The sequence below is a fragment of the Heteronotia binoei genome, chromosome 21 (genome assembly GCF_032191835.1).
Source record: "Heteronotia binoei isolate CCM8104 ecotype False Entrance Well chromosome 21, APGP_CSIRO_Hbin_v1, whole genome shotgun sequence".
NCBI classification, from domain to species: Eukaryota; Metazoa; Chordata; class Lepidosauria; order Squamata; family Gekkonidae; genus Heteronotia; species Heteronotia binoei.
The window spans coordinates 156,063,822-156,081,259 of record NC_083243.1 but is presented as its reverse complement, the minus strand read 5'-3'; the positions used below and the strand labels follow the sequence as shown (position 1 = coordinate 156,081,259).

The window sequence follows — 17,438 nt, the reverse complement described above, 5'->3', positions numbered from 1 at the left end:
ATGACGTTTTCACAGCAGTCTTTTTACGGGGTGGTTTGCCATTGCCTTGCCCAGTCTGGGAAGAGGTCTGTAAATTATGGGGAAAGGCAAGGAAAGGACTATAAGGCAGAGAAGCAATGTTTAATAGGGAAATGACTGCATTTTAATTCTTTACCTGTTCTCATTAAGGCCTGATTTATAGGCAAGAGTACTGTATAGGTAAAGTACTGATGTGTGAATGCTACGTGCACCCTGTCATATTTTTAAAATGCACTTATGTTGTGAACTCATCCATTTACATGAGCGTTAGCATGCAGGCAACCCATCCACCTGGCTACTGATCACTGGAAAGCTAAGGCTACATAGAAAAGGTCAACACATATGATAAATGCATTCAAATATGACAAGCTGTGTGTGGAACATACAGCTGTGTCACCTATAAGAATGTGTACAGACAACCATTTATCAAGGTGCAATTTACAACAGTGTGCTCATGGAGAGCTAGTGGTACATGCCCACATGGCAAGAAGAATTTCACCAGTTCACACTACTGGTTGTTAAAACAGAAGTGAAAACACAGTAAAATTATTATGATGTATGCTGTTTGATGCAGTCTCCCCAGATGGTTGCACATGCAGCATAGTAAGTTACCACTTGGTAAATGATTTAGACCTTTATGGACCTTTAGAGAAAATGGTCCCTCTAGCTGCCCTTTTAATATGTTTGATCTGCAGAAATTATCAAGTGATGTCATTTAACTCCATGCCATGAAACGCTTCAACAGGCCATGTCTGTATATTAAATCTTGGCCCTGGCCATTTGACAACCTTAGTAAACATAATACTGGGTTGTAAATTGCATAAAAAGATTCTTGGGGAAAGCAGAAAGTTTCATGAAAGGATCGTTTTCTTACATGCCTCTTCATCCCCTTCGTTTTAGGGTCGATTTGCAGAGATTTGCAGACATGTGATATCATTTGCAGATAACATTAAAAAGGATTATGTTTGAGATTATGTCGAATAATAGAAAAGCTGTGTGCATTGTATAATCTGGTGGGCTCCTTCAATCATGCAAGCAACGCCTTGATATTGTAGTCACTGAGAGATAAACATATGCAGGTCAGAACACCTGTTTATGACTTTTAGAATTAAGAAGACATGTCAGAAGAACTCTGTATGGTGCCTGCTTTGTAATATTTCCTGTTTTTCATAGTATGCAGGATATAACAGCTGGTCTGTTCAGAATTCAAGCCATTAGTGATGCTGCCCTTATATTTTGTGACTGGGATGCCTTGTTACCTATCCCCTTCATCACAACTGACACAAGTGAACATTCCTGGCCATGGGGTAGGGATCATCTGTAGCTTTTGGCCAGTGAGAAATAAAAGATGATCTTCCTCGTGTTTCCCCCACAGAGGCCAGAGACCACATATAATCTCAGAGCAGCTGCAGAAAAAGCTGCTATGTGGTATGTTTGAAAGTGGCTACCTCATGGCTGACAGCCATCTGATTCCATCCCAAGATACTGGCAGAATATTTTTCAACCACAGCATGAAAGTTATCATGAGATCTCTCTTGTTTACAGGCAAGTAATGGAAATGCGTATGCATGTGTGTAAGCCCTGGCTCATGTGCCTGTTATGCTTGACTGCGCAAAGGGGCCATCTTTGTACAATAATGTCCCCCCAGAGTGATTCTGCTTTTTATTAGAATAAACTGGCAATGAAAGAGATGATGGTGTGTTATGTGTTACTGGGCTGTGGGAGGAGAGAACTGGTGCTAGTTCCTCCTTTAATGAAAAGCAGGTTTTCTAGAAACAGAAAAGACCTTGATAAACCTTCTGGCTTCCTGCTACGGGTTTTATTCACTCTTCCTCTTGGATCAAGCCCCAGTTTTGGCTATGAGCTTGTTTTAAAACTTTCCACCTTAGGTAATTTATTTCATTCTTTACAACTGAGAACAACTTTGCGGGAAACAGAAGGATTGCAGTTTGCTGATCAATCCAGAAAAATAGCTAAAGTTAGATTGTATATATAGTTGAATGTTGTTCTGATGATATATGGAAAATCATTGTTTTTGCAGTACTCTTCCCATAAAAGAAATTAGCAGCAGAACTGTAATAATCTGTGATACATGGAGTGGCACCTGAAGGACAAAAGTAGTCTGCAGCAATGCATATACCTCAATGATATTTAGTATTTATTTAGTATATATTTATTTGGCTTATTTATTCTTTTACTAATAGTAATAAACGTAGGGAATTACAGCTAATTATCTGCACTTGCAGATGCAGAACCTTGCTATACTTTATATATATATAAAAACAACAAGCAAAAGCTTAGGGTTAGCAGTCTGGGGGAGGGAGCACTATCAGTACAACCATAGGATTTCTGGTGATTGCTAGAGTAGAGTGATGTCATTTCTGGGTTCTCTCCAGAAGTGACATAATGTTGTCCCACTAATGGCAATTTAAAAATGTTTCCTCTCCTGCCCAGCTGCTAGAGTTGTGGGGGGCAATGGAAGCTGGTGCCTCCAATGGGAATATCACATCCCTACTAATAATGCTGTAAAATTAACACCACTAGCATTTGCCCAGGTGTGTGAGGACACACATGTAGGGGTTCTACAATGCAATACTTAATTACTTTCAATGCAATACTTAATTAGTTCCAATATTTGCAGCATTGCATCCTGACTGACCCATAATTAATCTTGGCCAGGAAGCATGACTCAAACTGTTATATGGGCCATAACTGAGCTTGGTTGTAGCTAAGTGGGCCTCACTGCAAAAGTATCTAACATCAGCCCCCACCCCATGACATCATCAGGACCCATCTCATGAGTCTCAGGGATGCTGGCAATGCTTTAGCATGACCTTTTTGCTATCACAATACAAGATCACAGCTAGAAGCTGGATCAATATTGGAGGTGGGGTAGCAGGGTCATACAAGGAGCCTGGTAGCTGAACCCACCAGCCAAGCCTTCAATACAGCAGTGGCGAGCAAAACTGTGACCAAACAGAATTAATCACAATAAACTATAACCAAATGTTAAATATATATTGTGTTACAGTGGTTATTTGAAGCACAGATAAATACAGGCAAAAGAATCTAAATGTCCCCTTAAAGCAATAGAGTCAAGAAAAAAAAATCTTCTTAGGGACATCAAAATGTCTGTAAGAGTCCAAAGAACCAAGTAAATATGAAGTCCTCCCATCAGGAGTTCAAGGGAGCAGAAGATCCTCTTAATGAAAGGCAGTAAATCATCAGATGACAGGAACCTGTTTCAAAGCAAAATCTTTCTCCAGTCTAGTTGCCATAATGATATATGCAAGCAGGGACATCTCTCAGAATGTCTCCATAATCTCTAAATGCTGCAAGGTGGTGAGTATCCAGGCAGTCAAACACTTGTTAGAATAGGTTTGCAAACCTCCAGGTGAACTTTGGGGATCCCCCAGAACTACAACCTTATCTCTAGATTACAAAGATCAGTTGCCCAAAGAAAATGGAAGCTGTGTGTCTGAATTGTATGGCATTATATGCTGCTGAGGTCCCTCCCCACCCAAGCTCCACCCTCCCAAGAATCCACCTTCAAATTTTCAGGGATGTTCTTTCCTGTCGGTAGCCCTAGCCCAGAAAGTTAAGTCCACACTGTCTGGAAGAGGTACAGAACAATCATCTGTGAAGTCCTTGCAAAGCTGTTGCTTATTCACGTGCCATAAAATCTAGTTCTTTATTTAGCCCTTCGTGATAGAATTTAATCCCTTCCTGCAATTCCTCCAAAGCTGCTCTCACATGCTGCCCTTCACAGTGGGAGGCACAGTGAAGAATTTCACACAGGCTAAATATTCTGGTATGGCAGCTGGCCAGTTACTGAACAGTAACGGGTTTCTGCTGTCATTTCAGACAGACCCGTTTCAGTAACTGACTGCTATCGGAATACTTTTACCTGTTCTCACAGCCCCACAGCTGCCCCAGCCCTGAAGTGTGCCTGAGTTGATACTGACAAAGAGCAGTTTCCTCCAGCTTTTAGCCCTTTTAAAGCCACAGAGGCTCCATTGGAGGAGCTCTCATCATTAGAGCTCTTGTAGAATCTAGGAACAAGAGGGGTTGCCTTGGCAGCTGCCCTGGGTGTCTGCACTGCTTAAGAGTTTGCCTGGGAGGGACCATGGTGCCTACGCTTTGACACAACTCCTGTTTGGAACTACAGCCAATTGGCAGACTGAAGCAGGAGCAACGAATCAATGCAAATTATTACCCACTATTCTGAATATTTACCAGTCATTAACTCTTCAACGTGCCATGGTTGGATACAGGTAGGCATCTCCTAAGCATGCAATCTATTAGACATTTTATTCATTCAAAACTCCCATCCACAGTCTATGATAGAGCATTCAGTGGGTACAGGAAAACAGTACATAATGTGATGTCACAACATGAAGTAAGTTCTGTTATGGCTTCTAATTCAAACAGTCCACCCCCTCTATTTTGGAGCAAGCAAAGCAGGCAGTTGTATTGTGTTATTCCCTCTCTCATTAAGAGAGCTAGATTGTGAATTTTGACCAGATCAAAATCATCTTCTCTGTAATCCCCCATTTGAAACGTGAATTGGTTTCCTGGCAGCAAAAGCTATGCAACTCTGTAGTAGGATGCAATTTCTGTGGAAGGTGTTGCAGTTATGATGAGTTGATCTTCCTTCTGGGGAATGGGAAATCCTATTGGCACCAATCTTCTTCATAGGCTTTTCACAAGTCCTGTTGTTGTTCAGTTGCACAGTCGAATCCGACTCTTTGCGACCCTATGGACAAAGTCACGCCAGGCCCTCCTGTCTTCCACCATCCTCCGAAGTCTGCTCAAATTCATGTTTGTTACATCAGTAACACTGTCCAGCCATCTCATCTTTTGCTGTCCCCTTCTTCTTTTGCCTTCTGTCTTTCCCAGCATCAGGATCTTCTCCAGTGAGTGCTCCCTTCTCTTTTGGTGGCCAAAGTATTTGAGCTTCAGCTTCAGCATCTGACCTTTCAGGGAACAGTCTGGATTGATTTCCCTTAGGACTGACTGATTGGATCTTGCAGTCCAAGGGACTCTCAAGATGCTTCTCCAGCACCACAGCTCGGCCTTCCTTATGGTCCAGCTCTCACAGCCATACATTACTACTGGGAATACCATCGCTTTGACTATACGGACTTTTGTTGGCAGGGTGATGTCTCTACTTTTTATTATACTGCCCAGGTTCGCCATAGCTTGTCCTCCCAAGGAGCAAAGGTCTTTTAATTTCATGACTACAGTCACCATCTGCAGTGATCTTGGATCCCAGAAATGTGAAGTCTGTCACTACTTCCATGTCTTCCCCTTCTATTTGCCAAGATGTGATGGGGTCGGATGCCATGATCTTAGTTTTTTTGATACTGAGTTTCAAGCCTACTTTTGAGCTCTCCTCTTTCACCCTCAACAAGAGGTTCTTTAGGTCCTCCTCATTTTCTGCCATTAGAGTGGTGTCATCTGCATATCTGAGGATGTTGATGTTTTTCCCGGCAATCTTAATTTCAGTTTGTGCTTCATCCAGGCCAGCATTCTGCATGATGTACTCTGCATATAAATTAAATAAGCAGGGTGACGATATACATCCTTGTCGAACTCCTTTTCCTATTCTAAACCAATCAGTTGTTCCATATCCCGTTCTGACAGTTACTTCTTGACCCTTATACAGATTTCTCAGGAGACATGTGAGGTGATCTGGTACTCCCATCTCTTTAAGGACCTGCCACAGTTTGTTGTGATCCACACAACCAAGGGCTTTAGTGTAGTCAATGAAACAGAAATAGACATTTTTCTGATACTCCCGTGCTTTCTCTATAATCCATCGAATGTTGGCAGTTTGATCTCTAGTTCCTCTACCTCTCCAAAACCCAGCTTGAACTTCTGGTAGTTCCCAATCTACATACTGCTGAAGCCTAGCTTGTAGGATCTTTAATATGACTTTGCTGGCATGTGAAATCAATGCAATGGTGTGATAGTTTGAACATTCCTTGGCATTATCCTTCTTTGGGACTGGAATATAAACTGATCTTTTCCAATCCTGTGGCCACTGTTGCATTTTCCAAATTTGTTGAGATAATGTGTGTATCGCTTTAACAGCATCATCTTTTAGGACTTTGAAAAGCTCATTTGGGATACCATCATCTCCGCTCACTTTGTTGTTGGCAATGCTTTCTAAGGCCCATTTGACTTCACACTCCAGGATGTCTGGCTCAAGGTCAGTGATTTCACTGTCATGGTTGTCAAGGACATTGAGATCCTTCTTGTATAATTCTTCTGTGTATTCTTGCCACCTCTTCCTGATCTCTTCTGCATCTGTTAGGTCCCTACTGGTTTTGTCCTTTACCATGGCCATCTTAGCATGAAACGTTCCCTTGATTTTTCCAATTTTCTTGAAGAGATCTTTTGTCCTTCCCATTCTATTATTTTTCTCTATTGCTTTGCATTGTTCCTTCAGGAAGGCCTCCTTAACTCTCTTTGCTGTTCTCTGGAAATCTGCACTCAGTTGGGTGAACCTTTCCTTTTCACCTTTGCCTTTCGCTTTCCTTCTTTCCTCAGCTATTTGTAAAGCTTCATCAGACAGCCACTTTGCTTTTTTGCATTTCTTTTTCTTTGGGATGGTGCTGATTGCTGCCTTCTGTACAATGTCATGAACCTCGGTCCATAGTTCTTCAGGCACTCTGTCTATCAACTCTAGTTCCTTAAATCTATTCTTCACCTCCACTGTATATTCATAAGGGATGTTATCAAGGGTAAACCTGAATGGCCTAATGGCTTCCCCAGTTTTCTTCAATTTAAGCCTGAATTTTGCAATGATCTGAGCTTATGATCTGAGCCGCAGTCAATTCCAGGTCTTGTTTTTGCTGACTGTAAGGAGCTTCTCCATCTTTGACTGCAGAGTATATAATCAATCTGATTTCTGTGTTGCCCATCAGGTGATGTCCATGTGTAGAGTCGCCTTTTAGTTTGTTGGAAGAGGGTGTTCGCTATGACCAGCTTGTCCTTTTGACAAAACTCTATTAGCCTTTGCCCAGCTTCATTTTGTTCTCCAAGGCCAAACTTGTCAGTTGTTTCAGTTACCTTTTGACTTCCTACTTTGGCATTCCAGTTCCTTGTGATGAGGAGGACATCTTTTTTTGGTGTTAATTCTAGAAGGTGTTGTACTTGATAGAACTGGTCCACTTCAGCCTCTTCTGCATCAGTGGTTGGGGCATAGACTTGGATTACTGTAATACTGAATGATTTGTCTTGGATATGGACCGAGATAATTGTCATTTTTGGGATTTTATAATTTTTATTGATTTTAACTACAAAAGAAGGAAGCGTAAGCATAGATACAAAAAAAAGGGGGAGGGCATATGCAGAATGGGAAAAGCATATTGGGCACCTTCTAATCTGAGGGGCTAATCTTCCAGCACCATATCTTTTGGCCTTTTGTTACTGTCCATGGGGTTTTCTTGGCTAGGATACTGGAGTGGTTTGCCATTTCCTTCTCCAGTGGATCACATTTTGTCTGGGTTCTCAGCTGTGGCCTGTCCATCTTGGGTGGCCCTCCATGGCATAACCCACAGCCTCACTGAACCTCTCAAGCCCTTTCGCCACGTCAAGGCAGCAATCCATGAGAGGGTCACAAGTCCTGCCGCTATGCAATTAATTGGTTCATTTGACGGTGGGGTAGAAAATGCTCCTTTAACCAATTCCATGTGATGTAAGAACATAAGAACATAAGACAAGCCATGTTGGATCAGGCCAACGGCCCATCAAGTCCAACACTCTGTGTCACACAGTGGCAAAAAATTTTATATACACACATACACTGTGGCTAATAGCCACTGATGGACCTGTGCTCCATATATTTATCTAAACCCTTCTTGAAGGTGGCTATACTTGTGGCCGCCACCACCTCCTGTGGCAGTGAATTCCACATGTTAATCACTCTTTGGGTGAAGAAGTACTTCCTTTTATCCGTTTTAACCTGTCTGCTCAGCAATTTCATCGAATGCCCACGAGTTCTTGTATTGTGAGAAAGGGAGAAAAGTACTTCTTTCTCTACTTTCTCCATCCCATGCATTATCTTGTAAACCTCTATCATGTCACCCCGCAGTCGACGTTTCTCCAAGCTAAAGAGTCCCAAGCGTTTCAACCTTTCTTCATAGGGAAAGTGCTCCAGCCCTTCAATCATTCTAGTTGCCCTTCTCTGGACTTTCTCCAATGCTATAATATCCTTTTTGAGGTGCGGCGACCAGAACTGCACACAGTACTCCAAATGAGACCGCACCATCGATTTATACAGGGGCATTATGATACTGGCTGATTTGTTTTCAATTCCCTTCCTAATAATTCCCAGCATGGCGTTGGCCTTTTTTATTGCAGACGCACACTGTCTTGACATTTTCAGTGAGTTATCTACCACGACCCCAAGATCTCTCTCTTGGTCAGTCTCTGCCAGTTCACACCCCATCAACTTGTATTTGTAGCTGGGATTCTTGGCTCCAATGTGCATTACTTTGCACTTGGCCACATTGAACCGCATCTGCCACGTTGACGCCCACTCACCCAGCCTCAACAGATCTCTTCGGAGTTCCTCACAATCCTCTCTGGTTCTCACTACCCTGAACAATTTAGTGTCATCCGCAAACTTGGCCACTTCACTGCTCACTCCCAACTCTAAATCATTTATGAACAAGTTAAAGAGCATGGGACCCAGCACCGAGCCCTGCGGCACCCCACTGCTTACCGTCCTCCACTGCGAAGACTCCCCATTTATACTGACTCTCTGCTTCCTATTACTATTGTGGCAGGGATCTTCTTTTAAGTCATCTTCTTCTGGATAAAGCAGCTCTGGAGAAAGGGGCTTGATGCCATTTTGAAATTTTTGAAAACTCTTACAACCATTGAACTCTTCTTAGTATTTCCATCTTAGGTAGCACAATCTTGTATTCTGCTTTGCTTGAAGTATTTCTGTCTACTGCCTGTCCCATAATCAACTGCCTTTGTTTTTGTAACGTACTCGAGGCGGAGACGAGAGTAGGGCAACATGGTTTATTAGGAGCACGTTGCAAGAGAGCGAACACGCGGGCCGGGTCCCGCTTATGTACAATCCCGGGTACAGCCTACTGGGTTGGTTGGGCCAATCCAGCCCCGTTGAACTTCCCGCCACAGCTGGAGATAGGCGGGGACAGGCTCCCGGCGCTGGGGCTCCTGGGACTGCCCAGTTGCCCCCCCCGTCGGGTCGCATGACATTTCTTGATACACTACACCCCTCCCCCCCTGGTTAATGTACAAAGTCCTGTAAGTATGCGGGGGGCCGGCGCTCCCGAGTGGACCGTCTGAGGGGTCCCGGTGGCGGCGGCGCGGCCGCCGAGGATGGTGCCTCGGTAGGTCCTGGAGTGGACGGGGGCGGCCCGTCCGGTTCAGCGGATCCCTCGGTTTCGGTCGGTTCCGGTACCTCCGGCGCCCGCATCACGGATGTTGGGATCGCGTCATCTGGGCGGTCTCCGTTAGGCTCCTCGCTGGATATAGCCTCGTCCGTGTCTGTGGGGGCCTCCGGAAGGGTGCGGCGCCTCAACTGATCAATGTGCCGCCGTAGTAACTGGCCCCCCTCCGTTGATATGTCGTAGTGGCGGGACCCGGTTACCCTCAGTACCCGCCCCGCCACCCAATCGGGGCCCCTTGCATAGTTTCGGGCGAAAACTGGGTCGCCCGCGAAGAAACCCCGGGCGGCGTCTCGGACTTCGGGGCTCCCGCGGGTGTCTGAAGCCCGGTCGGGATGCAGCCGGTCCAGCCGGGTTATGAGTTTGCGTCCCATGAGGAGCTCAGCCAGGCTGACTCCTGTGACCGGGTTAGGGGTGATCCGATTATCGAAGAGGAACGCGGCCAGCCTGTGGTCCCAGTCCCCCTGTACAATTCGGCCGAGGGCCTCCTTTGTTGTGCGGACCATCCGCTCCGCCTGGCCGTTGGTGGCCGGATGGAAGGGAGCCGACCTTATGTGCCTGATCAGGTATCTTTGCAGGAACGCCTGGAAGTCGGCTGAGGTGAAGGCGGCCCCGTTATCAGAGACTATGGTGTCCGGGATGCCATGTGTGCATAGGACCCTGCGCAGAGCTCTGATCGCGGCTGTGGACGAGGTGGACCCTACGGGGATGACCTCCAGCCATTTGGTGTAGGAGTCCACTATTATGATGAAGGTCTGCCCCTGGAATGGGCCCGCAAAGTCGATATGGAGTCTCGACCATGGTTTCCGGGTGGACTCCCACCTAGTGACGGGGGCGCTGGGCGGCTCGGGCCGGGATTCCTGGCAGGTCTGGCACCCGCGGACCCAGCCCTCGATCTCCCCGTCCATTCCCGGCCACCAGACGTAGCTCCTGGCCAGAGCCTTCATTCGCACTATGCCGGGATGAGTCTCGTGTAGGGATTCTAGAACACGCTTTTGGAGCGGAGGTGGAATCACTACCCTACTGCCCCAAAGTATGCAGCCCTTGTGTGCGGCTAATTCCTCCCTCCTCGCCTTGTAAGGCTTGAATTCTTCCCCCATGTTTCCCTCTGGCCACCCCCTCACCACCCAGTCGAGCACCCGTGCCGGTGTCTTGTGTTTCTGGGTGGCCTTGGCCACCTCCGTTGCGTGGAGGGGCGGCTCTGGGAGGCTCTCTATCATCATGACCTGGTGTGCGGGTGCGGGGTCCGGACCCGTCTCCGGAAGCGGCAAACGGCTAAGCGCATCCGCGTGTCCCATAGCCTTGCCGGCCCTATGAACCAGTGTGTACGTGTATGAGTTGAGGAATTGGTTCCACCTCAACACGCGCTGTGAGAGTATTTGGGGGGTTTGTCGGTCTGGGGCCAGTAGACCTAAGAGGGGCTTGTGGTCCGTGGCAATGGTGAACCTTCTCCCATATAGATACTCGTGGAACTTTCGGACCCCTGCCACGATTGCCAGGGCCTCTTTATCTATCTGCGCGTAGTTGCGCTCGGCTGAAGTGAGCGTGCGGGAGTAATATGCGACCGGTATCTCCCTCCCGTCCGGAAGCTGGTGCCCCAGGACTGCTCCCACCCCATACGGCGACGCATCGCAGGCCAGGATGACGGGGAGGGCCTCGTCAAAATGGTGGAGCACCGCATTGGACACCAGGACGTCCTTGACCGCCTGAAACGCCGCGGCCTGTCGTTTGCCCCAAACCCAAGGGGCTTTTTTGTCCAGCAGCCGGTGAAGGGGCTCCGCCAGGGCTGCCTTGTGGGGGAGGAAGGAGTGGTAAAAGTTGAGCACCCCCAAGAAGCTTTGGAGCTCCGCTTTACAAGTGGGAGCCGGGGCTTGCACGATGGCTCGGGTCTTTTCTTCCGTGGGGTGGATTCCTGCTGCGTCAACGGCGAACCCCAGAAACTCTACCCGTGGAACCCCCAGCAAGCATTTCTCTCTTTTGACCTTGAGCCCCGCTGCCTGGAACCGGCGGAGCACCTCTCGAAGGCGGTTGCCGAATTCATCGGGGTCCGGGGCGGCGACTAAAACGTCGTCGAAAAACGGCTGGACTCCTGGGATCCCTTTAAGGAGAGCGTCCATTAGGCTCTGGAAAATCCCCGGAGCGACGCTAACCCCAAACTGAAGCCTCTTTACCCGGAAAGCCCCCCTGTGGGTCACGATCGTTTGGGCCTCCGCCGTCTTATTGTCTACTGGGAGCTGCTGGTAGGCCTGGGCCAGGTCTAGCTTCCCAAATATCCTAGCCCCCGCTAGGGCGGCCAGGACATGGCTCACCACCGGCACTGGATAGGGGTTGTCCTGTAGTGCCTTGTTTATGGTGCATTTATAATCGGCACAGATCCGCACCTCCCCGTTTGGCTTGATGGGGGTAACGATGGGGGTTTCCCAGGTGGCGTAGTCCACCGGCTCGAGGACGCCTTGTGCCGTGAGGCGGTCTAACTCTGCCTCGATCTTAGGTTTCAAGGCGAACGGAACCCTCCTGGCCTTGAGCCGAATCGGTCTGACCGTGGGGTCTAGGGGCAGGGAGATGGGCGGCCCCCGGTAGCTCCCTAGGGACCCATCGAATACCTCGGGGAATTCCTTGCAAATCTCCCCGAACCCCCGGGGCGTTATGGTCTGGCCCACCCCCTCCACGCGGATTCCCAAGGGTTTGAACCAGGCCAGACCTAGCAGGGTGGCCAGCTGGCGCTTAACCACCAGGATGTCCAGCGGGCCGTGGAAGGACCCCCGCTCGACTTGTACCCGCGCCCACCCCGCAATTTGCACCGGGTTCTTCTGGAAGTCCCGGAGTATGAAGTCTGCCGGCCGAAGTTGCAGCCGCTGGCGGGGACACAGTTCTCTTAGGGTTTCTTCCGCAATAAGGGAAATGGAGGACCCTGAGTCCACCTCCATTTGGCAGGGGTTCCCCTCTATAAGGACCGCCACTTTGATTTTATCGGGGGAATCGTGGGGCAAGTTCAGTACCTGTAGGGACGTGGAGTCTACCGCGTGGGACTCCGCGGACTCGTGGTACGTGGTCGGCTTCCTGCGGTTGGGCTTGGCTCGGCAAGCCCTGGCAATGTGGCCGGTCTTTCCGCAGCTCCTGCAGTCCCAGGTCCGGTATTGGCAGTCTCTCCGCTCGTGGGGGCCGCCGCAGCTGGCGCACTTGGTGGCCGGGGCTCTCTCCGACGCTGGTGGTCGGTCGGTCGCTCGGGGGCGTTGGGTCGCTCTGTTGGGTGGCCCGGCTGGGCGGCGTAGCTGATGGGCTTCCTCCTCCTCGGGGCCGTCGTGGTCCAGCTCTCCGTGGTGGGCAGCTTCCATCTTGGCCCGGGGAAACGTTCGTGCGGTTCGTTCCCATGCCACCGCTTCGCTGAAGGCGGCCTGGAGAGTAAGCTCTTCTTTGGCGAAGAGCTTCTGCTGGAGCCTCTCGTCGCGGAGGCCCCACGTGAATCTGTCCGCCAGGGCTTCCTCCAGTTGGGGGAGGTTGCAGTTCCCGGCGAGTTTGCGGAGGGCCGCCAGGTAGTCCGCGGCGGACTCGCCCGCGATCTGGTCCCGTTTGTGGAACAGGAACCTGCGAGCCACCCGCGAAGGCTGTGGTGAGAAGTGTCCCGTGAGGAGTCGGATGATCTCGTCGTAGGATTTCTCTGTCAGACGGGCGGGTGCCGAGAGACCCTTGGCGATCTCGAACGTGGCAGGCCCGCAGACGCTCATGAGAACGTCCCTCTTTGCTCCGGCGTCAGTGATCTTGTTGGCCCGGAGGTAGAACTCGACCCGCTCCGCGTAGGACTCCCATCCCTCTGGATTGGTTGGGTCGAAGGGCTCGAGGTAGCCGGTGATTCCGCCTTGGTTGGCCATGATGGCGGCGGCAGTCGCTTGTTGCCCAGATCTCCGTCGTAGCCGCTGAGGCTAGAATCCCACCTTCGTCGCCAGTGTAACGTACTCGAGGCGGAGACGAGAGTAGGGCAACATGGTTTATTAGGAGCACGTTGCAAGAGAGCGAACACGCGGGCCGGGTCCCGCTTATGTACAATCCCGGGTACAGCCTACTGGGTTGGTTGGGCCAATCCAGCCCCGTTGAACTTCCCGCCACAGCTGGAGATAGGCGGGGACAGGCTCCCGGCGCTGGGGCTCCTGGGACTGCCCAGTTGCCCCCCCCCGTCGGGTCGCATGACATTTCTTGATACACTACAGTTTTATCAAGTATTTTGTAATCTTTTAGGCTTCAGAAACGGTAAACTGAAATATTACTGTTATGTCATGCATCATGGTATGTCAATTACCACCCCTCTGGTTATGCATACATGGGCTGAGGGAATGGTGGCTATAATGGGCTGAGGTAAGGAAAGTGTGGGGAATACTACCATGTGGATGCTCCACTGCCATGTGAATGCCTTTGCATTCACAGTGACAGCTGAAGGAACAGAGAAAATTATTACTGTATGTAAACCCCCTTGACTGCACATGGACATATGGGGAAAAAAGATTTACAGCAGTACGCAGAATCACAATCCCTATCATGGAGTTTGGAACGGAAAAAGGAATATATACCTGTGATCACTTTTTGTAGTGACTGGTGTGCATTTTCTAACTAGTTTGGCCTTCAGTAGAAATCATGTTCAGAGCATAAGATACAGTTTCTTTTCATGCCACAAGGATTAGTAACTTGATAGCGCATTATAACTATACAGTAAAAAGCCCTGGATCAGAAAATTAACTGATGTCTCCTTTTTTTTCTACAATCTCTTTCTCTTTCTTCCTGCTGGAAGCATTAAATAGTGACATTTGAAGATGAAGTAATCCACATCTCTTTAATTTCTTAAACCTAGCAACAAAATAAGTAATGGAGAATGAAAAAAGGTGAGACATGGAGGTTTTCCCCTAGAATAATCTCTTTCTAGTGTTGTGCCATGCACTAATGTTTCTTGGGGCTTGTTGGGAGGCTGGAAGAAGCCGTGTAGGCTTTTGCTTCAGATTGCTTCAGATTGGGTGGCTGGATTGGGAGTCTTATCTCCTGCTGAGAAACTCTTTGTGTCTAAGAGCAAACAGCAAAGAAAACAGTCTCCTGCAGAACATTTACTGGAGAGTTCAGATGAAGTCAAGAATCGAAAAGAAAACGAGGCTATGAATGCGGGCAGGGGGAGAGGAGAGATGGATAACGGCTCAAGTGTGTCTGCCCAGCTGGAATGGGCTGAAGGGCTATCTGTCTTGCCTTTTTATTGTTTACTGAAGTGGAAAATCAGGGTTAACAGTACAAACAGGAATAGTACAAAAAGGAACAGCACGTTCCATGAGGAAATCTAGAGACACTTATCCAAACCTGACAACTGCCTAAGAGGCATTGCAGGGGAAGCAGCGCTCAGCTCCGCTGCTGTTGCTGCTGCTGCAGGCACTTCAGGTGGACACAGTTGCCTGCCATGGGACAAGGGGGAAAGATGCCAGAGAGAATTGACATGCTGTCATCTGTTTGGCTTTAGAACTCTGAACTGTGACTTGGGATAGTTGTTGGTGGCCTGAATAAATTTTTCATTTTTTTTTTGTTTTTCTTGTTGTAGTCCTCTTCCTCCCACCCTGCTCCTTCCGTTTAAACTGTGGGCACAACAAATGTGTTACTATACTAATGTTTGCCTAGCTTCTCATATTATGGTGACCTAATCTCCACTGAGGCCTCGAGGCAGGACTGTAACAATAACTGACAATAAAGGAAGAACACCAAAGTGGGAGGAAAAAGTAAAATGAAGAAAGGAAGATGTCACTGTAAAACTTGACTATGAACAGGCGTAAACTTCTTTTAAATCCTCAAAAATATATATGCATAACTCCAAAATGTTTGCAACTTGTAAAATTTTTCTTTTCTTCATCTTCTAAATTTCTAATGTACTCTTTCTCTCTCCATGGCAAACAGTTAAAAATGAAAACCAACTTTAAAAAATACATAAATGTGTGCCTATATGTAATAACAATAAAAAATAGGAAGGGGCTTCAATACAGGTACACCAAATGAAATCAAAAGGTCTTCACCTGCTTTTACTCAGTTGCAGAAGATAATGACAGCTGGGACAGATGAATCTTCCCTGGGAGGGAATTCCACAACTTTGGTCCCGCATCTGAAAAAAGCCATTTTTTGGATTGCCAGCCATCTCACCTCAAATGACAAACCACCCAAATCAAGCCCTGAAAGATGACTGTAATGGTTGGGTACTTTGATAAGGTGGTCCCAAGCTGTCTAGCCAGCATGATGCAGTGGTTAAGAATGGCAGACCTGGTTTGATTCTCCTCTCCTCCATATGAAGCCTGCTGGGTGATCTCGGGCCAGTCTCAGTTCTCTCAGAACTCTCTCAGCCCACCTACCTCATAAGGTGGCTGTTGTGGGGAGAGGAAAGGAAGGCAACTGTAAGCTGCTTTGAGACTCCTTAGGGTAGAGAAAAGCAGGGTATAAATAACTACTTTTCTTCTATAGAGCCTATCAATATCTTGAATTGGGTCTGGAAGCAAATTGGAAGCCAGTGTAGATGGAACGGGAATGTTTTGATATAGTTTCCATAACCTATTCCAGTCAGCTTTCTTGATGCAGCATTCTGTACTAGTTGTATCTTCTGGATACTCTTTAAGGGTAGCCCCATGTGGAGAGGATTCTATGTGTAAAGTGCCATCCAGTCACAGCTAACTTATGGAAATCCCATAAGGTGTTTAAGGCAGGATACTAACAGCAGTGAGTAGCTATTGCCTTCCTCTGCACAGTGACCCTGGAATTCATTGATGGTCTCCCATCCAAATACTAATCAGAGCCAACCTTGCATAGCTTCAGAGATCTGATGAAATTAAGCTAGTCTAGTCTATTCAGGTCAGGGCTACCGTAATCTAATTTAGAGGTTCACACTGCATATACCACAGTGGCAAGATCTTTTTTTACTCAGGAAAATTACTTCAGGTGGCTCAAGAACCACAGCTGATAAAAGTGACCTAGGGATGCCATATGCCTTCTGGAGGAGGGACATCTACCTCTCTAGGAATTGCTTAGCGAGTTTTTGGCAAGTTCTAGAGAGGACTGACATAATTTCTGGATTTCCTCAGAAATGCCCCCCCGGTCCTTGCCCCCTGGTCTCTTGCTGATTTTTAGGCTAGACATAGTGACCTATGAAAGGCACTCCTGGCCATTGCAGCTAACCAGGTGAATCTGCAGAAGAAACTGAGGTGTGATGTGGACATGTTGGGAAGGACATAACTCCTTATTCAATTTTTAAAATTAAAAGTCTGGTTGCTTCTTTCCCCTTCCCCCAGTTTGCCAGCAAATCTCAGACTTTGTACATTCCTTACCTACTGGCCAAAAAGTGTGTGTGGAGGAGGGTGGTTAGTGAGAGCCACACATATGGAACATGTTATTTATTATTTGTTAAGGTTCTAGTTGAGCTTGTGTATTGCATATTAGTTACATTTTGGACTTCTCTTCAACTCATTGCATAAATGTAGCTCAGTAAAGCAAAGTTTCCCAAAGGCAGCCCCATTTGTCCTGCACATTTTTGCAACAGACCTCCCTGAGTCTTGCTGCCTTATATTTTTAATGGAGGATTTCCTGGATGAGTAATTAGGACAAGTATAGAATTGACCAAAACATAACACAAATGTTTGTACTTTTCAAGCTTCCTGCAACTGGCAAGGTCCATTAAGAAGAACAGGAGATGGAGCTAGAACAATGGGGTTCCACTGTAGATGATGCCATTGGTTTATGGTATGATTCTGTCAAAGATGAGCATTCTGAAGTCTTGTGAATTTCAGTGGAAGAGTTAAGCACCTGGTTACCTCTATATGGTGAGATTTTAAAGTGTTTTACTGGCTGGATTGTTCTCTTCATGGGCTGTATTAGGAAACCTTGGCAATCCCTTTTCAATTTACAAAATGCCCACAGGTTGGAGTGATTTTTGGAGAAGAGTGATGAGAGAGGGACCCTTGAGAAAGAGAAAGAAATGCTTAGTCCTTT

At 47.5% G+C, this 17,438-nt stretch overlaps 1 protein-coding gene across 1 annotated transcript; it reads right to left on the bottom strand.

The window, feature by feature from the left end:
* Window positions 1–9,958: 9,958 nt before the first annotated feature.
* On the bottom strand, window positions 9,959–13,294 carry LOC132588880 (uncharacterized protein K02A2.6-like; the record flags this gene model as incomplete). The annotated part of the gene is made up of 4 exons (XM_060261339.1): window positions 9,959–10,571; window positions 10,731–11,170; window positions 11,300–12,412; window positions 12,965–13,294. Coding segments are annotated over 4 exons (2,496 nt in total), but the record flags the coding sequence as incomplete, so codon positions are not given.
* Between the last annotated feature and the right edge of the window lie 4,144 nt (window positions 13,295–17,438).